The following is a 23,217-nucleotide window of genomic DNA, read 5'->3' as shown; positions in this document are numbered from 1 at the left end:
GAGCTCATGGCGGGGTTGTTGCGCGCGTCAGGCCGGATAATGCGGCTTCCGAGTAGCAAACTTTGGTTTCTCTTGCCTCGCGGCCTCGGGGTTTGGGGCCCCGGGGAGGGGACCGCGAAGGTCATGCTGGGGCGGTTCCGCCCGCCGCCAGAGGAGGCGTGGCAGGCCTCGGGGCTCGTTGGCAGCTGCCTGCGGTGCCGGCTCCTCAGCACGGCGAGGCAGCCCCCGCCCGGGTCGTCAGGACCGGAGCCGAAGGGCGGCGGAGACCCCACGCGCCCCTCGCAGCCCCGGGTGAGTGCACACCTGGAGCCCTGCCTTTGCTCGCCAGTCAACCCTCCGCGCCCTTCCCATGCCACTTGGTCATAACCTCAGAAACCGCTCGGCCTCAAGTTGTCCTCCACTCCGCCGGTTGACCTCCCTGGGTCACAGAATCTCATCCCTCATTTTCCTCCTGTTTGCCCGGACCCTCAGCGGTAAAGAGAACCTCAGAACCGACACCCTCTCCACGTGGTTAGATACCCGGGCTTGGATTTTAGTTAGCTTTTGCTCCAAGAAAATAAGTTTCAGGTGTTCTAAGCGTGGGGGCTGGGTCTCAACCTTAAGTTTCCCATGATTGAAGCGCGTCAGAGCATTTTTATTATTTATCACTTGGCTCTCCCTTCGGAGGTCTGGTGTGTATATGCTGAAATTGAGCACATGTGGGTCGTAGTGGCGTGCTGGACATGCCTTTTTTCTTTGGTTTCTCCCGGGTTCTAGTTCTGACCCCAAAAGAACTTGAGAGCCATTAGGCTCTAGTGATAGGCAAGAGAAGTGGTCTTCGGAGCTGGGGGAAGGTTAATGAGTTATTTTATCTTGGGACTTGGAGAAAGTACAAAGAAATAATGATGCCGTTTGCAAGACGTTCCACTTTTAGCTGTCTTCTACTTTGCCTTTGTTACTTTTGGAAGCCAGAGTTAGGTTAACCTCCTAAATTTATTTGGTTTATTTCTATGTATTCTCAAAGCACAAGCAGGTTTTTAAATCAGCAGTTGGGATCTGGGTCACACGTGGTAACAATCATGGTGCTTGAGCCTTGGGTCTTTTTTTCCACATGAAAAGAAATCGACTTAGGGAACCTTCCCTTGGAAAGAAGTGCCTTTGTAATTGTGTTAGGAGCCCAGATGCAACTGCATCCCCAGAAACTTTCAGTATTTTCTCATCCCAAAGTAACGTGAAACATGCTGTCCGTTTAACAAGATCGAGGCCTTTGTGTAGGTATCTTCAAAAATACTGTAATAAATTTAGTGTGATTAAATGTTTTCATCTTTTTCGTATTTTTATTTTTGAAATCTCTGCCCCAGTAGCCTGTTTCTTGGAAGTCCTTAGCCATCACATTTGCTATTGGAGGAGTTTTACTGGCTGGGATGAAGTACTTCAAGAAAGAAAAGACAGAGAGTAAGTAGATATCATCTGGTCAGCGCTGAATAAAATCCTTCCTGGCTGTGGACTGTCATCTTTTTGTCATTGTTGTTTTTAAGCTTTTTATCTAGAAATAATTTTAGGTTTACAGAAGAGTTGTAAAAATGACAGTTTCCATGTACCTTTCACCTTTCTTCCCCTAATGTTAATATCTTGTATAACTATGGCTAATTTATCAAAAGTGAGAAATGAAAGTTCATCCAGTACTGTTCCCTAACCTACAAACTCTATTTGGATTTCACCTGTTTTTCCACTGTCTTATGTGTTCAGGGCACCACTGTCGAACCGTGTGAAAAGACTTACTGTGGACAGATGTGGATGTAGATAGTAAGAAGTCCAGGGTGCAAAGATGACTAAGGTGCAGTCCAGCCACTGAGGCGCCCATGACAGTGAAACAGACACAGAAGTGAAGGATTCACTAGATGAGGTTCTGCCAGGCCAGGGGGAATTTCACGGCAAGGAACGGCTCTGGACTAACACTCAAGAGTGTTTAGAAACTGTTTACAAGAACTTTATATTTTAGGGAATATTTCAGGACTTTTAAGATTTGTTTTAGAAGTTTCCAGTAAACTTTTAAAGTATCACTTAACTCTGTTTTGATTCTTTAGAGAGTCTCTTGATGACATTATACAAAGGATAATATTTACAGCTGGGAGTGAAAATTCATAGGCTTTAGAACTTTAGGCATATAAGATCCATATTGATATACAGTTATATTTCTTTTGTGTAGCAAGCAGTGTTTTATTGATATGATTTTCATATTTTAATAAGCAGTTAAGTTCCTTCAGTTTCAAAATGAAACAAACCTGACAAACTAGGAAAGTAATGGTAGAGACGGTTGTAGAAAAAGCCAAGCTTCTTATGACTTTAGTTTGGAATTTCACCTTCAGTTAATAATTTTGTTTTATAAAAACTTGTATTATGAAACAGTATTAAAAGTGTGCCTTGGGGCTTCCCTGGTGGCTCAGTGGTTGAGAATCTGCCTGCTAATGCAGGGGACACGGGTTCGAGCCCTGATCTGGGAAGATCTAACATGTCGCGGCACAACTAGGCCCGTGAGCCACAACTACTGAGCCTGCGCATCTGGAGCCTGTGCTCCGCAACAAGAGAGGCCACGATAGTGAGAGGCCCGCGCACCGCGATGAAGAGTGGCGCCCGCTTGCTACAACTAGAGAAAGGCCTCACACAGAAACAAAGACCCAGCACAGCAGAATAATTAATTAATAAACTCCTACCCCCAACATCTTCTTTGGAAAAAAAAAAAGTGTGCCTAAGTTGTTTGAGAGTATTCGCTGACATGATGCTTCACCATCTCCCAATACTTTATTGTGTATTTTCTACAAACAAGGACATTCTCCAACATAACCACAATGCAGCCATCAAAATCAGAAAATTAACATCAATGTGTTAACACCGTTCAATCTTCAGACCTCATTCAAGCTGTGCAACTGATGCCCTCCTTTATTTTATTTTATTTTACTTATTTTTAATTTTTTTGGCTGTGCCTTGTGCCATGCGGGATCTTAGTTCCCCAACCAGGGATTGAACCCATGCCCCCCACAGTACAAGCACAGAGTCTTAACCACTGGACTGCCAGGGAAGTCCCAACTGATGCCCTCCTTTTATAGCAGAAAGATCCAGTTCAGAGCCACACCTCATACCTAGTTTTTTCTTTGGTCTCCTTCAGTTTGTAACAGTTTTTCAGCCTTTACCGGACTCTCATGACCTTGACGGCTTGGAAGATTACAGGCCAGTTATTTTGTAGACTGTCCCTTCGTTTGGGTTTGTCTGATGTTTTCTCATGGTTGGATTCAGGACGCTGTGTTCTCATTGCATTTAGTCAGGTGTCATGATTTCAGTTTGTCCCATTACTGATTTAAGTTCAGTTTGATCACTTGTTTAAGGTGGTGTCTGTCAGGCTTCTCTACTGGAAATGTAATTAATGTGTATTTTGTGATGTACATTTACACATGTAAATATTATGTATTTATACATGTAAATATTCTGTTCCCCATCAAACTCTCAATTCATTTATTTATATCAGTGTGATTCATGATTTCCTAGCAAGCCAGTGAGTTGTAATCCATCATTCTCTTTGGTTTGACGCTCACATCGTCCCAGATTGGTCAGTGGGAGCCCCTTCGACACAGGCTTCTGTTTCCTTTTGACATGCCTCCTATGTGCTTTGGGTTCTTTCTTAATTGTGACACAAAAAGGTGTTCTAGGTTCGTGTACTTTCTCTGCCCCAGTCCTGGTATCAGCCGTTTCTCTAAAAAGCCTCATTTCCTTTTAGTGGAGGAGGATATTAGAAGTCAGGATATGAGCTCATTGCTATTGGGGTGTATCCGCCCCTGGGTCCTTTCAGTGGACAGAGCTATGAGAGAGATGTGCTTATTTACATCTATACTTATTTCTGTATCTATATATATTGAAACTATAAGTTTGTATTGTACCTCCCATTTCTTTCCAATACTTCAGCGTTCATTCTAGTTTTCTCTCCTTCCATCGATCTAACTCCTTTTTCATCCATACCTCTTTAATGTATTTACTTATTTGGTCAAGCCCCTGTGTGTAACTGAGCTCCCATCGCTGCTGTCCTCTCCTCACACAGCTGCCCTCCTCAGCACACCCAGGCTCAGACACCCACTGCCAGGCCACCCACCTCACCCACTTGGGCTCAGACATTCTGCTCTGCTCTGCCCTCACCCCCATCGTGGCCACACCTGATGGCTAAGGACTGAATTGTTCTGGAGGAGGAAGAAAATAGTTTTACCACTTTCTTTTCTTGTAGTCCTTACTATATACAATAGCGTTTGATTTTATTTTATTGTTTTACGCTTATTTCTCTTAAAAGATTTTTCAAGCTTCTTGAGAACTGAGGCTATTTCTTCCACATTTTGTGCCCTCAGTCAGTAGTATAGAATGAACCATAGATCAGGCATTTGAGTACCTGTGGTTAGATTGACTTTTTTTTTCCCTTTCGGTGTGTGTTCGTGTGTGTTTAAGAGCTGGAGAAGGAACGGCAGCGAAGCATCGGAAAGCCTTTACTTGGGGGTCCATTTTCCCTCACAACTCATACTGGCGAGCCCAAAACTGATAAGGACTACCTGGGTCAATGGGTATTGATTTATTTTGGTTTCACTCATTGCCCTGATATCTGTCCAGAAGAACTAGAAAAAATGATTCAAGTTGTGGATGAAATAGGTAAGAAAGCCATCTCTTGCTATAAAAAAGTATGTGTTTACTTGATGTCCCTAATGTTACTATGCTTTTCACATTCTTATATTACTGTTAGGTGGAGGGTTGTAATTATTCAGTTTGTGAGAACATAAAATCTCAGTGTTAGGCTTGTTAGTGGCTGTGATTCCCATGACCTTATTCTTTACCAAAGGAAGCTTGTTTTGATGCTAAATGTTAGGTTGCTTAAAAATGTTGGTGTGGTCTGGGTCTCCCTTAACTCTGCTTTGTGTCCCTTTCTTTTTGTAGCCTTTCATCACTGACACTGCCATTGCTTTTTCCCTGGTGACTGATGGTTAGACTAGGAAATCTGTGGTATGGTCTGTGATGTATATCCTTCTTAAAATGAATTGTTCCAGGATATTCAGTCCTTATCAATAGTTTCTTTGCCCTTGAGAAATGGTGGGTGGGGCGGGGGAATCCTACAAACATTGCATTGGATTAGGAGACAGGATATCCACGTGATGTGATTCTGAGTAACAGCATGTGTGCAGGGGTGCAGATATTTGATAGGCTATCTATCTGATTGCACCACAGATATATATATATCTGCCTTTCCTGGAGGCTGTCCCATCCCCTTCCCCATCCGTGTTAGATGTCCCTCTGTGTTGCCTTAACACCTTGCTGTAGCACTCCCTACACGCTGCTGTAATTGCTGTTTTTCTTTTCCCTTAAAATGTGAATACTGATTAATGAGAACTTTCTTTCAGATAGTATTCCAACTCTGCCAGATTTAACTCCACTTTTCATCACTATTGACCCGGAGAGGGACACAAAAGAAGCCATCGCAAATTATGTAAAAGGTGTGTTTATTCATAATAGTTTACATATGTTTAGCTCTTACAGTTTTTGAAAGATCAGCTTATTTGGACTTCGGAATGCTTTGTAAGATACAGGGGATATATGGTACTGTCACCAGTTTTACAGGTGGATGAAAAGAGTCTCAGAATTGTGACTGAGGCCGGTAAGTAAATAAATAAGGAAGAGGCCTCTCAGTTCCTGGTGCAGGGCTCTTTATTTTGTCACAGAGGAAAGATTGAACTTGGCCTTCATATATCAACAAAGTAGAGAGACCCTTGAATTGAGGGGACACATTGCTTCTGATTACCTTACTCTTCCCTTTGTAAAATTAGGACAGACAGACATTCTGGGAATATGTTCATTGGGAGATTAAAGAAAAATTATGAAATATAAGCACATTTTGAATTCATAGTATAAATTTTATAAATCTAAAATATTAATGATAAACATATTTATAACCATTTTAAGGAAGAATTTCAATTCAGACATCTCAACATGCACTTAAAAACTATTAGAAGGTACTTTTTTTTTAAGGAATTTTGCCTTTTTTCTTTTTTTTTTTCAAATTTTATTTATTTATTTATTTATTTATTTATGGCTGTGTTGGCTCCTCGTTTCTGTGCGAGGGCTTTCTCTAGTTGTGGCGAGCGGGGACCACTCTTCATCGCGGTGCGCGGGCCTCACTATCGTGGCCTCTCTTGTTGCGGAGCACAGGCTCCAGACGCGCAGGCTCAGTAATTGTGGCTCACGGGCCTAGTTGCCCCACGGCATGTGGGATCCTCCCAGACTGGGGCTCGAACCCGTGTCCCCTGCATTAGCAGGCAGATTCTCAACCACTGTGCCACCAGGAAAGCCCTAGAAGGTACTTTTAAAGACTATAAATTATGCTAGAATTAAGGGTGAATATTTGGGTTCTTGTGAGCTTGGGTAATTTCTCTGAATTCAAGTTTCTTAAGCTGAAAAAAGTGATGAGAATAAAAATCTGATCAGACGGGTTTTGTTGTTGTACTAGTGTGTGGAACATGCGTGCTTAAAAATCAGGAATTTCCATTTTAAGTATGGTGGAATTGATTTAAGCTACTGGTCAGAAGGACTAATGAATAGTTTTCTATTTATTTTTATTGTGTGATACCTTCTAATGCATATCCACTAAAACTTTGAGTTATTTTAAAATGTGTCTTATGTAAGACCAGCTGTATATTTTATTATTTAACTCATGTATTGAGAGATAGTTGACATATAAAAAGAGTACACACTTCAAGTGCACAGTGTGTTACCTTTTGACACATGTGTGCACCTGGGAAACCATCACCACAGTCAGAGTGAACATATCTATCACCCCCAGCAGCTTCCATGTCCCTTGCTAATTCCTCCTTCATGTCCCTCCTCTGCACCCACCTCGTGTCTCCAGGCAACCACTGATCTGCTTTCCATCAATATAGATTAGTTTGCATTTTTAGAAGTTTATGTAAATGGAATTATACAGTATCTGCTTTCTTTTTAATGACTTCCTTCAGTGTAATTATGTTGAGATTCATCCATGTTGTAGCGTGTGTCAACAGTTCATTTTTGTTGCTGAGTAGTATCCCATCGATGGACATTGGAGTTATTTCCCGTCTTTGGCTATTACAGATAAAGCTGCTGAACACTCATATGTACACGTACGTCTTTGTGTGGACACACGCTTTCATTTCTCTTGAGTAAATACCTGCGAGTGGAGTGGCTGGATCATATGATAGGTGAATGTTTAACTTTTTAAGAAACTGCCACTTTTTTCCGAAATGGCAGTACGTTTTTACACTCGCGCTGGCAGTGTGAGAGCTCCAGCTCCTCCACATCCTTGCACACTTAGTAGGGCCAGTCTTTTTAATTTTAGCCACTTCAGTAGGTGCTTAGTGGTATCTCATTGTGGTTTTATTAATGCGTTTCCCTTAATAACTTTTAACGTTAAGCATCTTTTCATGCCGTTATTTGCCATCTGTACGTCTTCTTTGGTAAAGCGTCTCCACATCTTTTACTCATTTTTATGGGGCTGTTTATTTTTACTTATTTATTTATTATTTATAGTCCTGACACAAGTCTTTTATCAGGTGTACGATTTGCAAATATTTCCTCCCAGTCTGGCTTGTCATGTCAGCCATGGCTTTTGAAGAGCAGTTTCCATTTTGATGAAGTTCAGTTTATTAGCTTGTTCTTTTATAGATAATTTTTTTGGTTTCCTATGTGAGAGATCTTTGCCTAACCCAAGGTTACAAAGGTTTGTTTTCTCGTTGAAGTTTTAGAGTTTTTATTATATATAAGCAGAATTTATGTCCACAGTTTACAGGTACGTCAGAAACTTGAGCAATAGCATCGTTATTTTCTAAAGCAGGTGTAACTCATTGGGTGATAAATGATCTCCAATTTAAATGTGTGTCATACTGGCAATTGTTTATTATCACATATTAACCAAACCTTAGAGAATCCCCAAATGAATAGACATTTGAGTTGCCGTACTTAATGGAAATACCAAAACCTTACAGTAATATTCTTCATCAGCAGGTACATACAGTGATTGATGATGCGATCATTTCTAGTTGCATTTGGGGGGGATTTTTAAATATTTAAGTTGGTATTTAGAAAATTAACTGCAATTTCAACAATTTTTTGAAAAGGTTTGGATGTGCAACTAATTCAGGCCTCACTCACCTTCTCTTCATTTAGTCAGAGCGTAGGGAAGAAGAACAAGCCACCTTGCTTTTTCAGCACCTGAGCATTTTTACAATTTAGAATGAGTTAGTCCAAAGAATAAAAATAGGCTACCTCTCCCTTTGGAAGAAGCTACTGCTGTTAAACGTTGGACTCGGCTCAGTAGTCTGATGAAGCCAGGTCTTTTAAGTGACTTCCCCAGCTTACTTACGTGAATTCCAAAAACTTAATAGCAGGTGCATGCTGTGAGGTTTTATGTTAGAAAATGAGATACAGGTATTTTGACCTGGTATGAACTAATTGTCAAGCAAACTTCTTTCTCATATGATACAATGGAAAACTGTCGTGCTTAATTCATAATAGTATCTTTAAACTTCAGCATATCTCAGAACTACACCTAAATATTTAAGAACCACTAAATTAACAAAAATTGTGATTTAAATAATTAGAATATATTCCCTCCAGCTCTTTACTAGTCATGAAAGGATTTGACTTACATATTACCAAAAATCAACTTTTGGTTTCATTGCTCTTCTCTATTAATAGCCTGTTTTAAGTTTCATTGATTTCTGCTCTAATTCTCTTCTTCTGCATACTCTGGATTTAATTTGCTCTTTTTCTAGATCCTAAGGTGGAAACTTATATTATTGATTTTAGATCTTCTTTTCTACTATATGGATTCAATAAGTTGTGTTTCCATTTTTATTTTATTCAAGATATTTTTAAAATTTCTCTTTGAGATTTCTTCTTTGGCTCATGTGTTATTTAGAAGTGTGTTTAATTTCCGTGAGTTTGGGGATGTTCCAGATATCTTTCTGCCATTGATTTCTAGTTTAATTCCAGTGTGATCTATCTTGGTGAATGTAACATATATTACAGGGGAGAATTTTCATTTGTTCTATGCGAATTTGTTTTTCTTTGAAACATGAAGAAATGTTTAGGGACTCACAGGAAGAAAGTGGCAGTAGGGCTGCTGTATAACGGATACTGTTTTTTGAAGTGTAGGGATGGTTGTTTTGCTTGCTTCTTTTTCACTGTCTTTCTCATTTTCTATTTAGAATTTTCTCCCAAACTGATTGGCTTAACTGGCACAAAAGAAGAGATCGATCGAGTGGCCAGAGCATTCAGAGTGTATTACAGCCCTGGCCCCAAGGATGAAGATGAGGACTACATAGTAAGCAAATGCACAGCTTTCAACACCTTGACAGGCTCCCAGGTCCCAGACATTCACATAGCTTTCCGTGATGACTGGCTTTAAAAATGAAATTAAAACGAAAGATAATCTGAGATCATAGCAAATTCCTTAATAATTAGGGATGTTTGAAAGGATAGAAGAAGTATATGTATTTTTTGAAGGATGATTGTTTAATTTCTATTCATTGTTCTTAGAGTTTAATTGCCTGCTTTTCTAGTGGCACATAAAATTATAGCACAATATAAAATCAGGGATATCTTAGATTCAATATAATATAATATAATCGTTTGGGGCAAAGCTCATTTTAGTTGCTAAACATCGTATTGTTTCTCTCTGCCCTCAATGAAGACGTATAAGAAATATACTCCTTTTGAGAAGTAGTGTTAGGCCGTAGGGAACTGTGTTTTTGGGTTGAGTGAGTAAGAATTCTGAAAAGCAGGAGAAAAGAAAGCCATAGGCAACTAGACTTCCCATAAGATTTCTTTTCATACCAACTATGCGTTTGCGTAATTTTGTGTTTAGTTGCATTTGCAGCTATTATGCTCTACATAATTAGGATTAATTAATTTAAAATTTTTTAATTAATTAAAAAATAAAAGTTTTTTTAACGATGAAGAACAAATTCTATCAGGTTGTTCTTCTATAGCTCTTATATTAAAGAGCCGTCTTCACGTTCATCAGCACTGCCCAGGAGTCCTGGGTCACCTTGTTCTGTTCTAGTCAGTGGTTTCACAGTGAAGCATAAGCGCCACCCGTACGCATCCAGTTTCCTTCTCAGTGTGGACGTTTTTCCCTATCACATGAAGAGTTGACATTGTATTTTAGTATCATTTCAGGTTTTTTCCTCAGTTGTCATGCTCTAGTTTCTCTATAGTATTGGTTAGACAAAGTGATTAATCATAAGAGCCTTTCCAGCCGCAGAGCTGGTTTTGTAGGAAGAAAGATGGTCAGGATCCTGAGTCGTTGCTCTTCCCGCAATGCCATGGCCAGCTCCCAAGAGTGACATGCAGAGGGGACATCCCACTGTGGTGCTTTGTCTCTATGGCCCACTGTGATTTCCTCACCACTTTTGAACCTGGAGCACATGTGCCCCTGTAGCTTTTTTTTTTTTTTAATATTTTATTTATTTATTTATTTGGTTGTGCTGGGTCTTAGTTGTGGCAGGCGGGCTTCTTAGTTGTGGCATGCGAACTTTTAGTTGCAGCACGCATGTGGGGTCTAGTTCCCTGACCAGGGATCGAACCCAGGCCCCATGCACTGGGAGCACAGAGTCCCAACCACTGCACCCCCAGGGAAGTCCCAGCACTGTAGCCTTTGGCCTAAATTAAAAGCACGTTTCTGGTCCCTTTGCCTTAAGCCCACACATTTTCTAGTTCTGGTGCCTCATAGACTTAGGGAAACTTGGGTTCATGGGAGAAAAAGACTAGAAAAATTAGCATTTTCTTCTTACACCCTAAGTTTAAGGAAAGTAGAGGGACCCTATTGTGGTTTCCTCTTGTCACACCAGCAGCATGAGAAGAATGAGAGGAGAGCAGAAAGGAAGCTGTGGAGAAACAAGAGCTTTTCAGAATTCGTTACTCTTCCTATGAAAGAGTTGTATTGACTGGTTTTGAGGTTTAACTTGTGATGACAGTGGGAGCAGCTGAGCTAGTCAGTCTGACTTCCAGTGCCGAATAGTTTTATTAAACTGTTTACATATGTACAGTTGTAAACTAGGTAACACCCTTTAGTCTTGTTGCTTATAGCTCATAATTCTAGAGTTAAAATTAATTTTACAAATTAGAGCAAACAACTTATAAACAAGTAAAACATGGGCTTCCCTGGTGGCGCAGTGGTTGAGAGTCCGCCTGCCGATGCAGGGGACACGGGTTCGTGCCCCGGTCCAGGAAGATCCCACGTGCCACGGAGCGGCTGGGCCCGTGAGCCATGGCCGCTGAGCCTGCGCGTCCGGAGCCTGTGCTCCACAACGGGAGAGGCCGCAACAGTGAGAGGCCCGCGTACCGCCAAAAAAAAAAAAAAAAAAAAACAAGTAAAACATCCAGTTAAAGTAGTAAGAGATACTTGGCTGAAACTGAAGCGCTGCTCACCACAGGAATGTGATTTGAGACACCCACCTCTATAGTCAGCTGCCCCTCGTGGTTTTTTATTTAAATTACTTTGAAACCTTTCATTGTGTAGCCTACCGGGACTGGTTGGTCTTGACTTAGTAAGAATGCATCTTTTTCTTGTCTGACTGTAACCAGCAGTATACGGCGAGGTGCCAGTGAACTCATAAACATAAATCAAATAAGGTTTGGGCACTGGGATTTGCACTCTAAGGTAGCCATGCAGATAATCCAGAATATGGATATTAAGTTTTTTAGTCTTAAAAATCAAGATGTAAATATGTACGTCTTACGGAGATTCTTGGATCCTCTAGAACCCATCCCAGACCCCATTTTGACAAGTAAATACTGGTCTACTGCCATAAGAATGTGACGTTTGATAAGAATCAGTGAGTTCACTGCTGTACATTTGCCAAATCAACCAGTAGGGGGAGACACTCTCCAGTTTCTTGGGTTTTTCATTACTATGACTTCTGTCCTTTGAGGTTACAGATTTTAATCCGCAACATGGTATGGGAAACTTCTCTTAAGATTTAAGGACATGAAGGGAATGAGGGAGTACCTTAAAGGTTGAGATATAAAGGAATGAAGTTTTCTTAATCTTGATAGCAACAGAGGTGAGCTTCTGGCTTTGAATACGGGTGGCATCCTCTGACCCATAGTATATGTAACGCAGGTTACAAGCATTTAGAATTCCACTGAAAGCTAAATGTGCACATCATTGCGTTATATGTATAGTATTACATTATTTTCTAAATATTAATTAGGAAATACTTTCGCAAAAGAATACAAATAGCTTTCACACCTAAGAAAAGATGTTCAGTTTTATTCACAATAAAAGAAATGTGAATTGTATAATGTGATGCCATTTTTCACCTGTTAGATCAGAAAGGCCAAAGATACTGTCAAAATCTAATTTAGGAAAAGGGAAAATGCTGCAGTGTTGGAGTAAAATTGGACCAGCTGGCACTTCCATGCATTGTTGATGGGAATTAAACTGATACGCCCTCATAAGAAGGCTGTTTGTCAGTATCATCAGCATTTAAAGTGGAATACTTTTTAGGTTAGAGACCCCATTTTCTGGAATTTGTCCTACAGAGATAACCTATAGCCTTGTTTGTAAAAAAGACTGGAAACCAAGCAACCATTCTTTAAAAGGCTACTATATATGTACTGATACAGAACAACGTCCAGTATATTGCTAAGTGAGAAAACAGGTATAGTGTGTGGTTAATTATGTCTAAAAAGAAATAGATGGTTATTGACACACTAATAGACGCAGAGGGTTTCTCTCGAAGAGTAACAGCAGGAACTGGTGGTAGTGGTGCCCTCTGAGGAGAACTGAGGGACTCTGGGAGTCTGGAAGGAGTGGAAGACTTCATTGTATACATTTACTGTGTATTCTTCCTTTCTTATTTACATATGATTTGCTGTGCCCACAACCCAAGTGAACACTGAGACCTGACCACTGACAAGTTTGACAGTTTGAGTAGAACAATTTTTTTATTATGTATTAGAAAGTAATTTATGTGAAGAAGACTCATAAAATAAGCCCAACGCATGCTGAAATTCTGGTCTTTTAAGGGGGAGAGAGAATAGAAAGAGGAAGAAATGAGAAAGAGAGGTGTAAGCTGTGGAGTAGGGCTTTAAGAGACACCTGGAGACCTGGTTCTGACTGTCAGAAAATTGGAGAAACGCGGGTTCCCTGTCCTCCCGCAGTGAATTACTCCCAGCCCCCTCAAGATCACCAGCTGTCTGAGCCCTCTGGGTCTACATTCTTTCCTTATGTGAATAAGCAAGTGGCTCTTTCCACTTACTCTCTATGGATGTGTGTGTATAAAAGTACGGTAACCTAACAGACACATCGTGTGTCTGGGTATATTTGGGGTGTCTCCAGCTTGGTATGTATGATCGCATTCCTGTCTGTCTTTTTGTCTTGCCAAACAGCAATCAAGCCTGGAATAAATTCCAAGGATTCTAAGTGCCATGTCTTCAACTCATTTAAAATTGGATTTGTGGAAGCATATAACTAAAAAAAATTGATGGCTAGTCTAAACTTTAGGTGGAGCTAGGAACACTTTAAGAACTTTGCCATGAAAGTGGATAATGGATTTAAGGTAACTCCTTGGGGGTGTAGCACTTACGGCTGCTGAGGAACTTCTGGGTGATGTGCTTCAGGTAGGACTGTTCAGCGTAGTAGGATTGTCCTTAGGGGAGGACAACACTCGTTGTCATGTTTCCATTTGAATCGCTAATATGAGGACTAAATACTGTATTAGAATTTATATATTATATATTTAGTGGTTACTTTTCTGTTTTTGTTTGTAATATAACATGGTAAGCAGAATTTAGCCTGTTGAATGATCACCAGTTCTTCCTAAAACATAAAAGAATATACCCTAGAACTTAATAAAGAAAGTATTTTTCACCAACACTTTTAATCCCGTGTGGTGTCTCTTTATAATATGGTTAAGGGATCAGATGAAATATTTTACTCATAAATGTAGGCTCTTCCCAAGCAGGCTTTGCTGTTCCCCAAGCATTGGCTGTTTAATGAAGGCTGGCAGTGGCCATTTCTTAAAAGTGCATTCTTTTCTCAGAAATTGTGTGGATGAGTGTGTTAAGGATTGAACCAAAAGAATTCCAAGTTCTAGCTGATGTGTCAGGCAATAGTCGGCAAATTTCTGGAAAGATTTTAGATAATTCGTTGCTGTGTATTTAGTATAATAGACTTAGGCCTGTTCCATAAATAATAGATGCTACAAAGGTTGCTTAACTAGTAATGTGAAGTCTCTTATCCTGTAGCATTTATTCAGTAAAATAAGCAGCTTATTTTGGTGAACTTTTTGTCATCCTCTCCTTCCCCCCCCCCCCCCGCTTTCTCTGCAGGTGGATCATACAATCATAATGTACTTGATTGGACCAGATGGTGAGTTTCTAGATTATTTTGGCCAGAACAAGAAGAATGCAGAAATAGCTGGTTTGATTGCTGCGCACATGAGGGAACACAGGAAAAAGAGCTAGCCAAAGCAGCGCGGCCGTGCGCTATTCTGCTAAAGAGGAAGGAAGCTTTGTCTCCCGTAGGGGCTGATACTTATATGTATATACATGCAACCTACAGAATGGCCTTCATACCAGGAGAACACCTAAATTTTGGGCAGGGCATGCTACTCTTGGGTTCAGCAAGGATGGATTCTTAACCAGAAGTCTCCCAAATGGTCGCCTTGAGACCAGAGGACCAAGTTGCCATGAAGCCAGCGGAATGGACCTCAGGGAAGGACACAGCTGGAAAAGACGCAGCCGTGGGGTCTCCACGTGAGCAGAGCCCTCTGATCAGCATGGCTGTCCCTCCAGTGTCTTGGACTCTTGCTCTGGCAGGTTGTAGTGAATTTCCAGGAAGAGTGTAACTTCCATAGTGACCTTGCTTTCCTCTTTGAGTTCTTGGTGGCTGATAACAATCAAATTAGGCTCTCTGACATTCACAGTTAATCTTTATGCTTGAAAGCATTAGTGTAGTCTTGCTTGTTAATGAAGATCACTGTCAGGTTTGCATTGTGTTCCCCTGTCAGCAGGTGCTGATTTTACTAATGTAGAGAAAAGCTGTTGTTTGGGGCGAACCATTAGATCAGATTCCCTAGGGACCTTTCATGTGATTTCTAGCTGAACGATGTGCCAGGCTTTCAGGGACCTGCCAAATGGGTGTAAGAGGATACAGATCATGAGTGTGTACAGAGTACCTTCCTGCCTGTACCGGATTGCACTTGTCTGAAATAAAGGTGTGCTTTTGCAGCTTGGACAACCGTGGCCTTTCTTGTGGGTGCAGAGATGGCAGCTTATAGCTCTCTGGGCTGAGACCCCCAGACTCGAGGGGGCAGGTAGGTGGGTGCTTGTTAAAGTGCAGGTTCCCGGGCCCAGGGCTGGGTTCACTGAGCTGAGGAAGGATGCAATGACCTGCGTTCACACCTGCCACCCCAGGTGCCTCTGATGCGGTGGCTGGGGGACTGGGACCTCGAGAGACGGTTTTGAGGGTGGAGGGGGGCAGGTTTGCATCTGGGTGAGTTAGGTGCGTCATCTCCTGGTGTATCCATCCACAAAGTGCTAGGCAGACAGCCATTCAGGAAGATGCTGGCTTTTGTTTCTGAAACAAAAACTACTCAAAACTTCCTTGCTGTCTGGACTTGACCGTTTATCACCATTCTCCACCTGAAGCTGCTGCAAAGCCTCTGAAAGTCTCAACAGACTGTAACAGGTGTGGCGCCTCATCAGACACGGGCTTTCCTTGCGCATCAGTTCTGTGCTCTGTGCACGTGACATGGCGCTGTCTTTTGGTTTTTAAATTCTCAATTATGACTTTGTGAAAAAAGTCATAAACTCTGTAGTGGTTATGGGCTGAACTTTCCCACAGATTCACGTGTTCGTTGAAGTCCTAACCCAATGGAGGCAGTCTCTAAAAGGGTGATGAAGTTAAAATGAGGCCTTTAGGGAAGGCCCTCATCCAACATGCCTGGTGTTCTTATGAGAAGATATTGGGACACAGGCAGAGAGGAGACCACGTGAAGACACAGAGAGGCCTCCAGAAACAAGCCCTGCCGACCCATTGATCTGGGACTTCTAGCCGCCAGAACTGCTGAGACAATAAACATCTGTGGTTCAAGCCCCGGTGCTGTGGTACTTTGTGAAAGTGCCCTAGTGAACTCATACAGTGCCATTCTCCTTTAAGCTTCCCTTACTAAAAAAATACCAAGATTTAGTTTATATAAACTTCAACTCAGGAGTAGTTGGTTTGGAATGACTTTCCCAGGAACCTTGTCAAGAACGTGAAGAACTTAATAAAAGACTACTCTCATGTAACAAAGATCTTTAGTATCTAAAATGCCAGACGTTTGAAAAGATGGTCTGTTTTAAGCCACAGAACATTTGTGTGGATCACTTGGCAGCAGCTTGTGCCGGAGAAAATTCAGTCTTCATTCTCAGCTGTTGCAGGTTAGAGCTTGTGTCATGATCCAGAAAAGGAACAGAAGCTTTTGAAGAAACTTTTATTTGCTCTTCATTCCAGTGTCAAGTTTAGAGGCTTAGAAGCAGGGAAAGGCACCTCAGAGATGACAATCCAAATCTCTCTACTCATGAGCGGACAATCCCAGAGATTAAGGTGCTGGCTTCACTCCTGAATCTAGATTAGAACTTGGGTCCCAATTTCTAGTCAGGTCCCTGCCTGTCCCAGTGCTGTGGGGCACTCATGGGGGCCTTGTGAACCCAGACAGAACGGGGGCGCTGTGCACCCATGGGGCAGCCTTTCCATTGTGAATCTCGGGAAATTAAAATCAAGGCTGCCTCTCAGCAACGTGCCACTTGCAGACCTTGACCTGGATGGGCTATGGTGTTTCTGCTGGACTGTTCAGTGGAATTAATATTCGAAGAAATGGCATTTATTTGAAAATTATAAGAATGCTGTCCATGCAGCAGGCTCAGCAGTACTTTCTGCATCTGGCTGTCCGTGAGGTAGCTAATAGCTCAGGTGTAAGAGCTGAGACTCACTGAATACCGGTAGAAGGCCTGTGTGGGTTGGACAGCTAATGTGAACCCAGTAAATGATTTGAAATTGTGAATGCATCTGCATGAGAGACTGTAAAATATCTCATTGTTTTTAAATACAAGGTTAAAAGAAATTAAAATTTTCAAATCACCAATAGTGCTCTAAAGAAGTGTTTTATTTTGCATATAGCACAATTTAAATTGTGTGTGTGTGAGAGAAAGCTACCCTTTCAAAGAGCAGTCTCACACAAGCATTTTTCATCCATTTAGCTGATACATTCTACTCGTAGTTCTGAGTTACATTACTCTGTAAAGATACGGGTGGTTATTCCTATTTATTAATGAGGTACAATTAATAACCTCTAGCCACGTGTTCCTTCATACCCTCTTTAGAACTTAGGTATTTTCTATTCATTTAAGAATGTACTTTAAAGTTTGTCTTTCCATGATTATAACATAAAAATTTGGAATATACAGAAAAGTTGAAGAAATTTTTAAACCACCATTGTTCCACCACCAGGAAACTATTTGGATGCATTTCCTTTGGATCTTCAACATTAATCTTTTCTTGTGGAAATCCACCAGTGTGTTCCTTTAAAAAATTAGACATGGCAGGTCAAGCTCAAGCCTCTGTAACCAGCACTGCCCCACCTTCCTCATAGGCAACTGCTGTTTACTGTTGGGTGGGTATCATTCCAGAGTATTAAGGACCCACGCAGGCTGTGTTCTCAGGCTCCAGTTATGAACACTTGTTAAACTAGCTCAGTGCTGCTCAGTTTTTATGTAGCTGTTATTTTTGTTCTATTTTGTATAATTATATTATTGAACTTGAAGGTAGCCCGAAATATCCCCCTCTTGCCAAGGTTAGGTAGTGGATTCACTAGAGGAAAAAAACAGCTTTCAGGGCAAACTTCAGTTGTCCCCTCACCATTGTTGATCGATGGCATCATTTCAGGTGTGTTGGTGGAGAGACTTCGTTCTCTGGGAATGGTGACATGGAATTGGGGACCACACGGCCAGTAACCCTCAGAGCTGGCCGGACTCGGGCTCCTCCCCTGCAGGGGTGGCCGGTGTGCAGCGCCTGCACGCAGCCTGTCCGTTCATCGTGCGTTACTCTTCAGGAGTTCATTGCCCTGAAACCAGCCTGGTTTCCATCCTGACGATGCTAAGGTAACCTCTCGTAGCCTTACTTTTCTTACCTGTCACCTGGGGATATGATAGCACTGGTGTGGTGAGGTCGCTGTGAGGGTTAGAGAAGCCGTGTGGAACACCGGCACATGCTCAGGAAGTGATGACTGATGTTATTTTTGGTCCTGATGAGGGCAGTGATTTGAGGCATGCTTAACAGGTGGTATCAGCAAGTGGGTTTGATCATAAGTGTTTTCTACCCTGCCTCCACCCCCCTGCTCCCCACACTGGAGTCTGCCTTGCAATATCCTAATTCCTGGAACTCCCCCATCTCCTGTCCCCCACCCCCCACCCCATACATACCTGAGCCTGGAGCTGTTTGGTCACATTACCTTAATGAACTTTTCACACCTGTTTTCTTAAATGGTATTCAAATATAGAAAAAAAAGTTTCTGGGAAAAACCATCAGGTTGAAACCAGAAGTTTTGGGGCGTTTGGTTCTGACAGGAACAGCAGGGCATGAGTACACGGTCAGAGCAGCTTCTTCCTCAGGAGTGGGGTGGGCGCAGGGGCCTGTTAGTCTTCAAGCAGCTCTGAGTCTTCCAAGGAGGAGGGCAGTCCTCCACGTTCTAGAATGTGATGCTCAGGACAGCGGGTTGTTGGAGGGCTGCTGGCTGCAGCGAGGGCTTCGACCACAGGTGCAGCTGCTCCGTCAGATTGTGACTGTTCCTATCGAGGATTTCTGGCTTTAACAATGGAGTATCACTCCCACTTTGACCCAAGGGACCATTTGCTGTGTCTGGCTGCTCAGATTTTCCTGGGGCCTGGTTTCTGCCAGTCTAGGCCAAGTTGGTTTAATTCTGTGCCATCTCCGCCTGTGCTCGGCTCACAGGGTGGTGCTTACTTGCCTTAGAGGGTCCAACAACAGGTCATGAGCGAGCATTTCTTCTCCTCTGGCCCCAGGACACCCAGCTGTGCTCAGCAGCCGGTTCGTCTGTTCCTTCAGTATTTATCGCGCATCTGCCACGTGCCAGGACTGTCCTCTGTGCTGGGAGACAGGAGGGAACCCTCCTAGCTGGGGGAGCTCGTCTTTAGTATGGCAGACAGACCATCAACAGATAAATGCATAAAGTGGGGTCAGATAATCGTATAGTGGGGAAGAAAAATAAAAGAAGGTAAGGGCTTGGAGAGTAACGAGGATGGGTATTAGTGTGACTGGTCATGGAAGGACTCTTTCAGGAGGTGACCATTTGGAAACTGGGAGTGAGCCATGTGAGTATCTGGGGGGAAGCCCCTGACCCCAGAGTGAGCAGGGGACACTCAAGAAGAGCAAGGAGCCCAGCGTGACAGTGGCTGGTGAATCAGGGAGGGCAGGAGGCTGGAGAAGGGGCCAGAAGCCACATTCATTGGGCGCTGGAGTACATGGCAGGGACTCTGGCTCTATTTTGAGTGTCGGCGAGGCCCTGGAAGGGCTGAGGGCAGAGCTTCATCTGATCCGTCCGCCAGGCGCCCACCGTGACCGTTGCTTTGATTCACGTTAGGAGTCTGAGGGTGCTAATGTTGCCCCTCCTAGGGGATCTTAAAAGTCACTCACTTTGTGTCATACTTCAGGAGAACATCTCTGTGGATATTTAATTGAAGGAAAACTTGAGTTTCCTTTTTATTGTGGGAAATTTTAAACATACTCAAAGAGTGGCCTAGCTTAGTGAACTTGATACACCCATCACCAAGCTTCAGTAACTCTTAACGCGGCTGACCTTTTTCTTCTACATCTCCACCCATTCCCACCCCACCAAGTCCCACATGTGTGCATATCTATAGAAGATACCAACTCAGTCTTAAAAATAACCACAATCAGGCTTCCCTGGTGGCACAGTGGTTGAGAGTCCGCCTGCTGATACAGGGGACATGGGTTCATGCCCCGGTCCGGGAGGATCCTACATGCCGCGGAGCGGCTGGGCCCGTGAGCCATGGCCGCTGGGCCTGTGCGTCCGGAGCCTGTGCTCCACAATGGGAGAGGCCACAACAGTGAGAGGCCCACATACCGCAAAAAAAAAAAAAATCTCATTATCACACCAAAAAATATCTATTTTTGCTTAATATCACTGAATATGCAGTCAGTGAAAAGTCAAGTTTATAAATTGGGTCCTTTGCTTTCAGGGAGCTGCAACACCTCATCATGGAGGGGTGTCCTGTCCGGGTTGCATATGTGACTGTGTTTGCACCCAGTCAAGGAGGACACAGGGGTTACCACTCCCACTCATGGGGGAGGCAGTACTCAGGTCGGCCTCTTACCCAACCAAACTTGGGTCCACTAGCCCACACACAGTAAAGCCAATGCACTGACACAGGGTGTGGGTGAAGTGCAGCATTTATCACAGGGCACCGAGCAAGGCGTCCAGGTAGCTAGTGCTGGAAAGGCCCAAACTCCCCCGACAGCTTTCAGGGAAAGGTTTCTAAAGACAGGGTGAGGGAGGGGCATTGTGGGGTGCGTGATCAGCTCGTGGACACTCTTCTGATTGGTCAGTGGCGAGGTAATCAAGAGTCAACACTGTCCACCTGGTTCCAGCTGGTCTGAAGTCTACCTGCTTGTGGTCAGCATGCGGTCAACTTCTTCCACCTGGTGGGAGTTTCAGTATCTGCAAAGCAGCTCGAAGGAAATGGCTCAGAATATTATCTACAGCCCTTGAGGAGGAACTAGAGGTCCCTGACTTTAATAGCTAAACTCTTCTTATTTTGTCTTACATGACTCTTTTTCTTTCGTCTGTATTTTCTTCTCTGATTAATTTTTCTCTTTGGAACTCAGGGAAAGCCTAGGAGGCTAAAACTCTCCTGCGGGCGAGAGGCTGGTGGAGGATCTGGGCGTGGGGCAGGGGGTCTGTTCTGGGAAGGCCCCACAGGGTCCTGCTCTGGTACAGGACCAGGTTAGAAAGACCAACTCACTTGTCTTGGATTTTTTATCTGTAGAACAGGGATGATCGAGGATGAGATGAGATGCTGTGAGGACAGGGAATACTAATCTACAGTGCTAATGAGAGCAGCCTGCGGCAGGAGGTGGGCGGTTACTATGAGACGCGCAGGCGTCCTTCCGGAGCCCTGGAGACGCTCTGTGGCTGGATCTGGGCGATGACTTGCGTAGCTCAGGAGATGTTAAGTATAAACTTCGGGTGTTTGCATTTGACTGTCTGTAATCTATAACTCAAAAAAAAAAGAAAACAACTGAGGAGGGGAAGGAGAGTTCCCACGAAGGGCACTTGAAAGAAAACAGTGCGATGTGGAGAAGGTATCGGCCAATCGCGCAGCGATTCACTGCAGCTCGGACACGGGGAGGCGCGGTACCAGCTCCTCCAGGTTGCAGGTGAGAGCCGGCTGAAGGAGCCTCTCGGAAAGCTCTGACGGAGCAGAGGCGGGATGGGGCCGGGGGTCATGCAGGCGGCCAGACGAGGGTTCCTCAGCCCCACTCAGCAGCTCCGGTGACTCGAGCTGGAGGGTGGGGCCAACACAGGCCGGCTCAGAGAGGCAGAGCAGTTTGCTCAGTGGCCATGGGGGCGCTTTCTGGGGCCCAGGACGCCGAGCGGGGAACGAACTAGAGGGGAGGGCAGGCAGTTTCCCCTCGGGCTGTAGGTAGCAGCACTGGGTCAGTTTCAGCTGCGGGGCTGGTGACTCGTGTGCCCGCCGAGTCCCTTTCTGTGGACCAAGCCTAGGCGCTGCCCTTACACGTGAGCCGTGTGAAGTACTGCTTGAGGGGGTGGTCCTCAGCTGGGGGCCCCCTATCCAGTCTCCACTGGGATGATGCAGAGGTACGGGGCCAAGCTGAACTGTGTAGGTGGTACGAGAGCCTCCCAGTCTCGAGAGCCTTGGGCTCTGCATCTGCTGGGTGCTGAGGTCTCTCGGATGACCTTGAGGTTGTTGTGTCATCACGGTATCAGACGTGGCAGAGACCATCCCGTACGTCCTCGCTGTGTAGGAGAGGAAGGGCCGAGGGGGACCTGTCTGCAAGTCTGCTGCAAAGCTAACCCTAGACCTCCCTCTACAGCCTTGATGCCCAGAAGTGGTCCCTGGACCAGCAGGATCACCTGAGAGCTGACTAGAAACGCAGAATCAGGCTCCATCCAGGTGTCCTGAGTCAGAATCTGTAGTTTAACAAGATCCCCACGTGATTTTTATGCACATTAAGGTTTGAGGACCACTGCTCTGCAGCACATTGGCTCCCCCCCCCCGCCCCCAATACCACGGAGCCTACTAATTTTCTCCCAATAGAGAAGAGAAAAAGTTAAGAATAGTGAAGTAATTCATCTTCCCCTGACCAGGAAGCTCTTTAATTAATTTTGCTTCCTTGAAACACATAATTTGAAAGCATCTCTCAAGTAAACAAATTCCATTTTCTGGTAATTATTTGATCACTCCATTTAAAATTTTTAATCAAAGACATATATCATTTCCTATCAGAACTTCTGTTCAGCATAGGATACCAAGGGTTTCTCCACTGAGTTGCTATAATTCTAGCAAAAAGGAGAAATAGGCTGTTTGGTTAGCCTGTGAGGCTTTATCAAGGCTAAATGCAGTATTTCCGTTTGAGCATTTTCAAATACTGAATTGAAACCAGATTGAGGACCATTTGACTTCCATCCTGCCCTTGCGCAGTCAGGCTGATGAGAACAGCCGATGTAATTAAATGAAGCTGAGGGAGGCTAAATCTGCCCGTCTCTTGGTCAGCTCAGACGCCAGAAAGGCTCTCAGTTACAGAAGAGAGTGGGGCTACGGAGCTCTGAGAGAATCAACTTCCACCCTTAACAGGGACAGGCATGAAGGGTATAATTTAGTTTATACATACACACCTCAATAAACTTTAAAAATTTGCAGGGGTGTTTTTTGGGAACTCAACAAAAAAGATTCTGAAATTAATCTGGAAAAATAAATGTGCAAAATAGTTCAAGGAAAGATACAGGGCAGTAAGGGAAGACAGTAAAAATAATAGCAAGGAGAAAAGACTTGTCTTACTGTTACTAAAATATATTACAAAGCCATAATGATTTGTTAAAGTGTAGTGCTTACCTAGCGTTCAACAGGTGG

General features: G+C 43.5%; 1 protein-coding gene across 1 annotated transcript; it reads left to right on the top strand.

Moving 5' to 3' along the window:
* The first annotated feature begins 6 nt into the window (after nucleotides 1-6).
* Nucleotides 7-14,508, top strand: SCO1 (synthesis of cytochrome C oxidase 1). The gene is made up of 6 exons (XM_065897822.1): nucleotides 7-291; nucleotides 1,344-1,434; nucleotides 4,465-4,662; nucleotides 5,406-5,498; nucleotides 9,243-9,358; nucleotides 14,374-14,508. The coding sequence occupies exons 1-6, from the start codon at nucleotides 7-9 to the stop codon at nucleotides 14,506-14,508; spliced, it is 918 nt and encodes a 305-aa protein (XP_065753894.1).
* The last annotated feature ends 8,709 nt before the right edge of the window (nucleotides 14,509-23,217 follow it).

This window comes from Phocoena phocoena, chromosome 19 (assembly GCF_963924675.1).
Source record: "Phocoena phocoena chromosome 19, mPhoPho1.1, whole genome shotgun sequence".
NCBI classification, from domain to species: domain Eukaryota; kingdom Metazoa; phylum Chordata; class Mammalia; order Artiodactyla; family Phocoenidae; genus Phocoena; species Phocoena phocoena.
Note: the sequence above shows the minus strand (reverse complement) of the source record. Positions and strands in the feature narration are given on the sequence as shown.

What these genes read in the sequence shown, in the direction of transcription:
- SCO1 (XM_065897822.1), top strand. Translation starts at nt 7, where the DNA reads ATGGCGGGGTTGTTGCGCGCGTCAGGCCGGATAATGCGGCTTCCGAGT. An exon ending in TCAAGTTGTGGATGAAATAG is followed by an intron (nt 4,663 to 5,405) that starts GTAAGAAAGCCA and finishes ACTTTCTTTCAG; the next exon opens with ATAGTATTCCAACTCTGCCA. An exon ending in CATCGCAAATTATGTAAAAG is followed by an intron (nt 5,499 to 9,242) that starts GTGTGTTTATTC and finishes TTTTCTATTTAG; the next exon opens with AATTTTCTCCCAAACTGATT.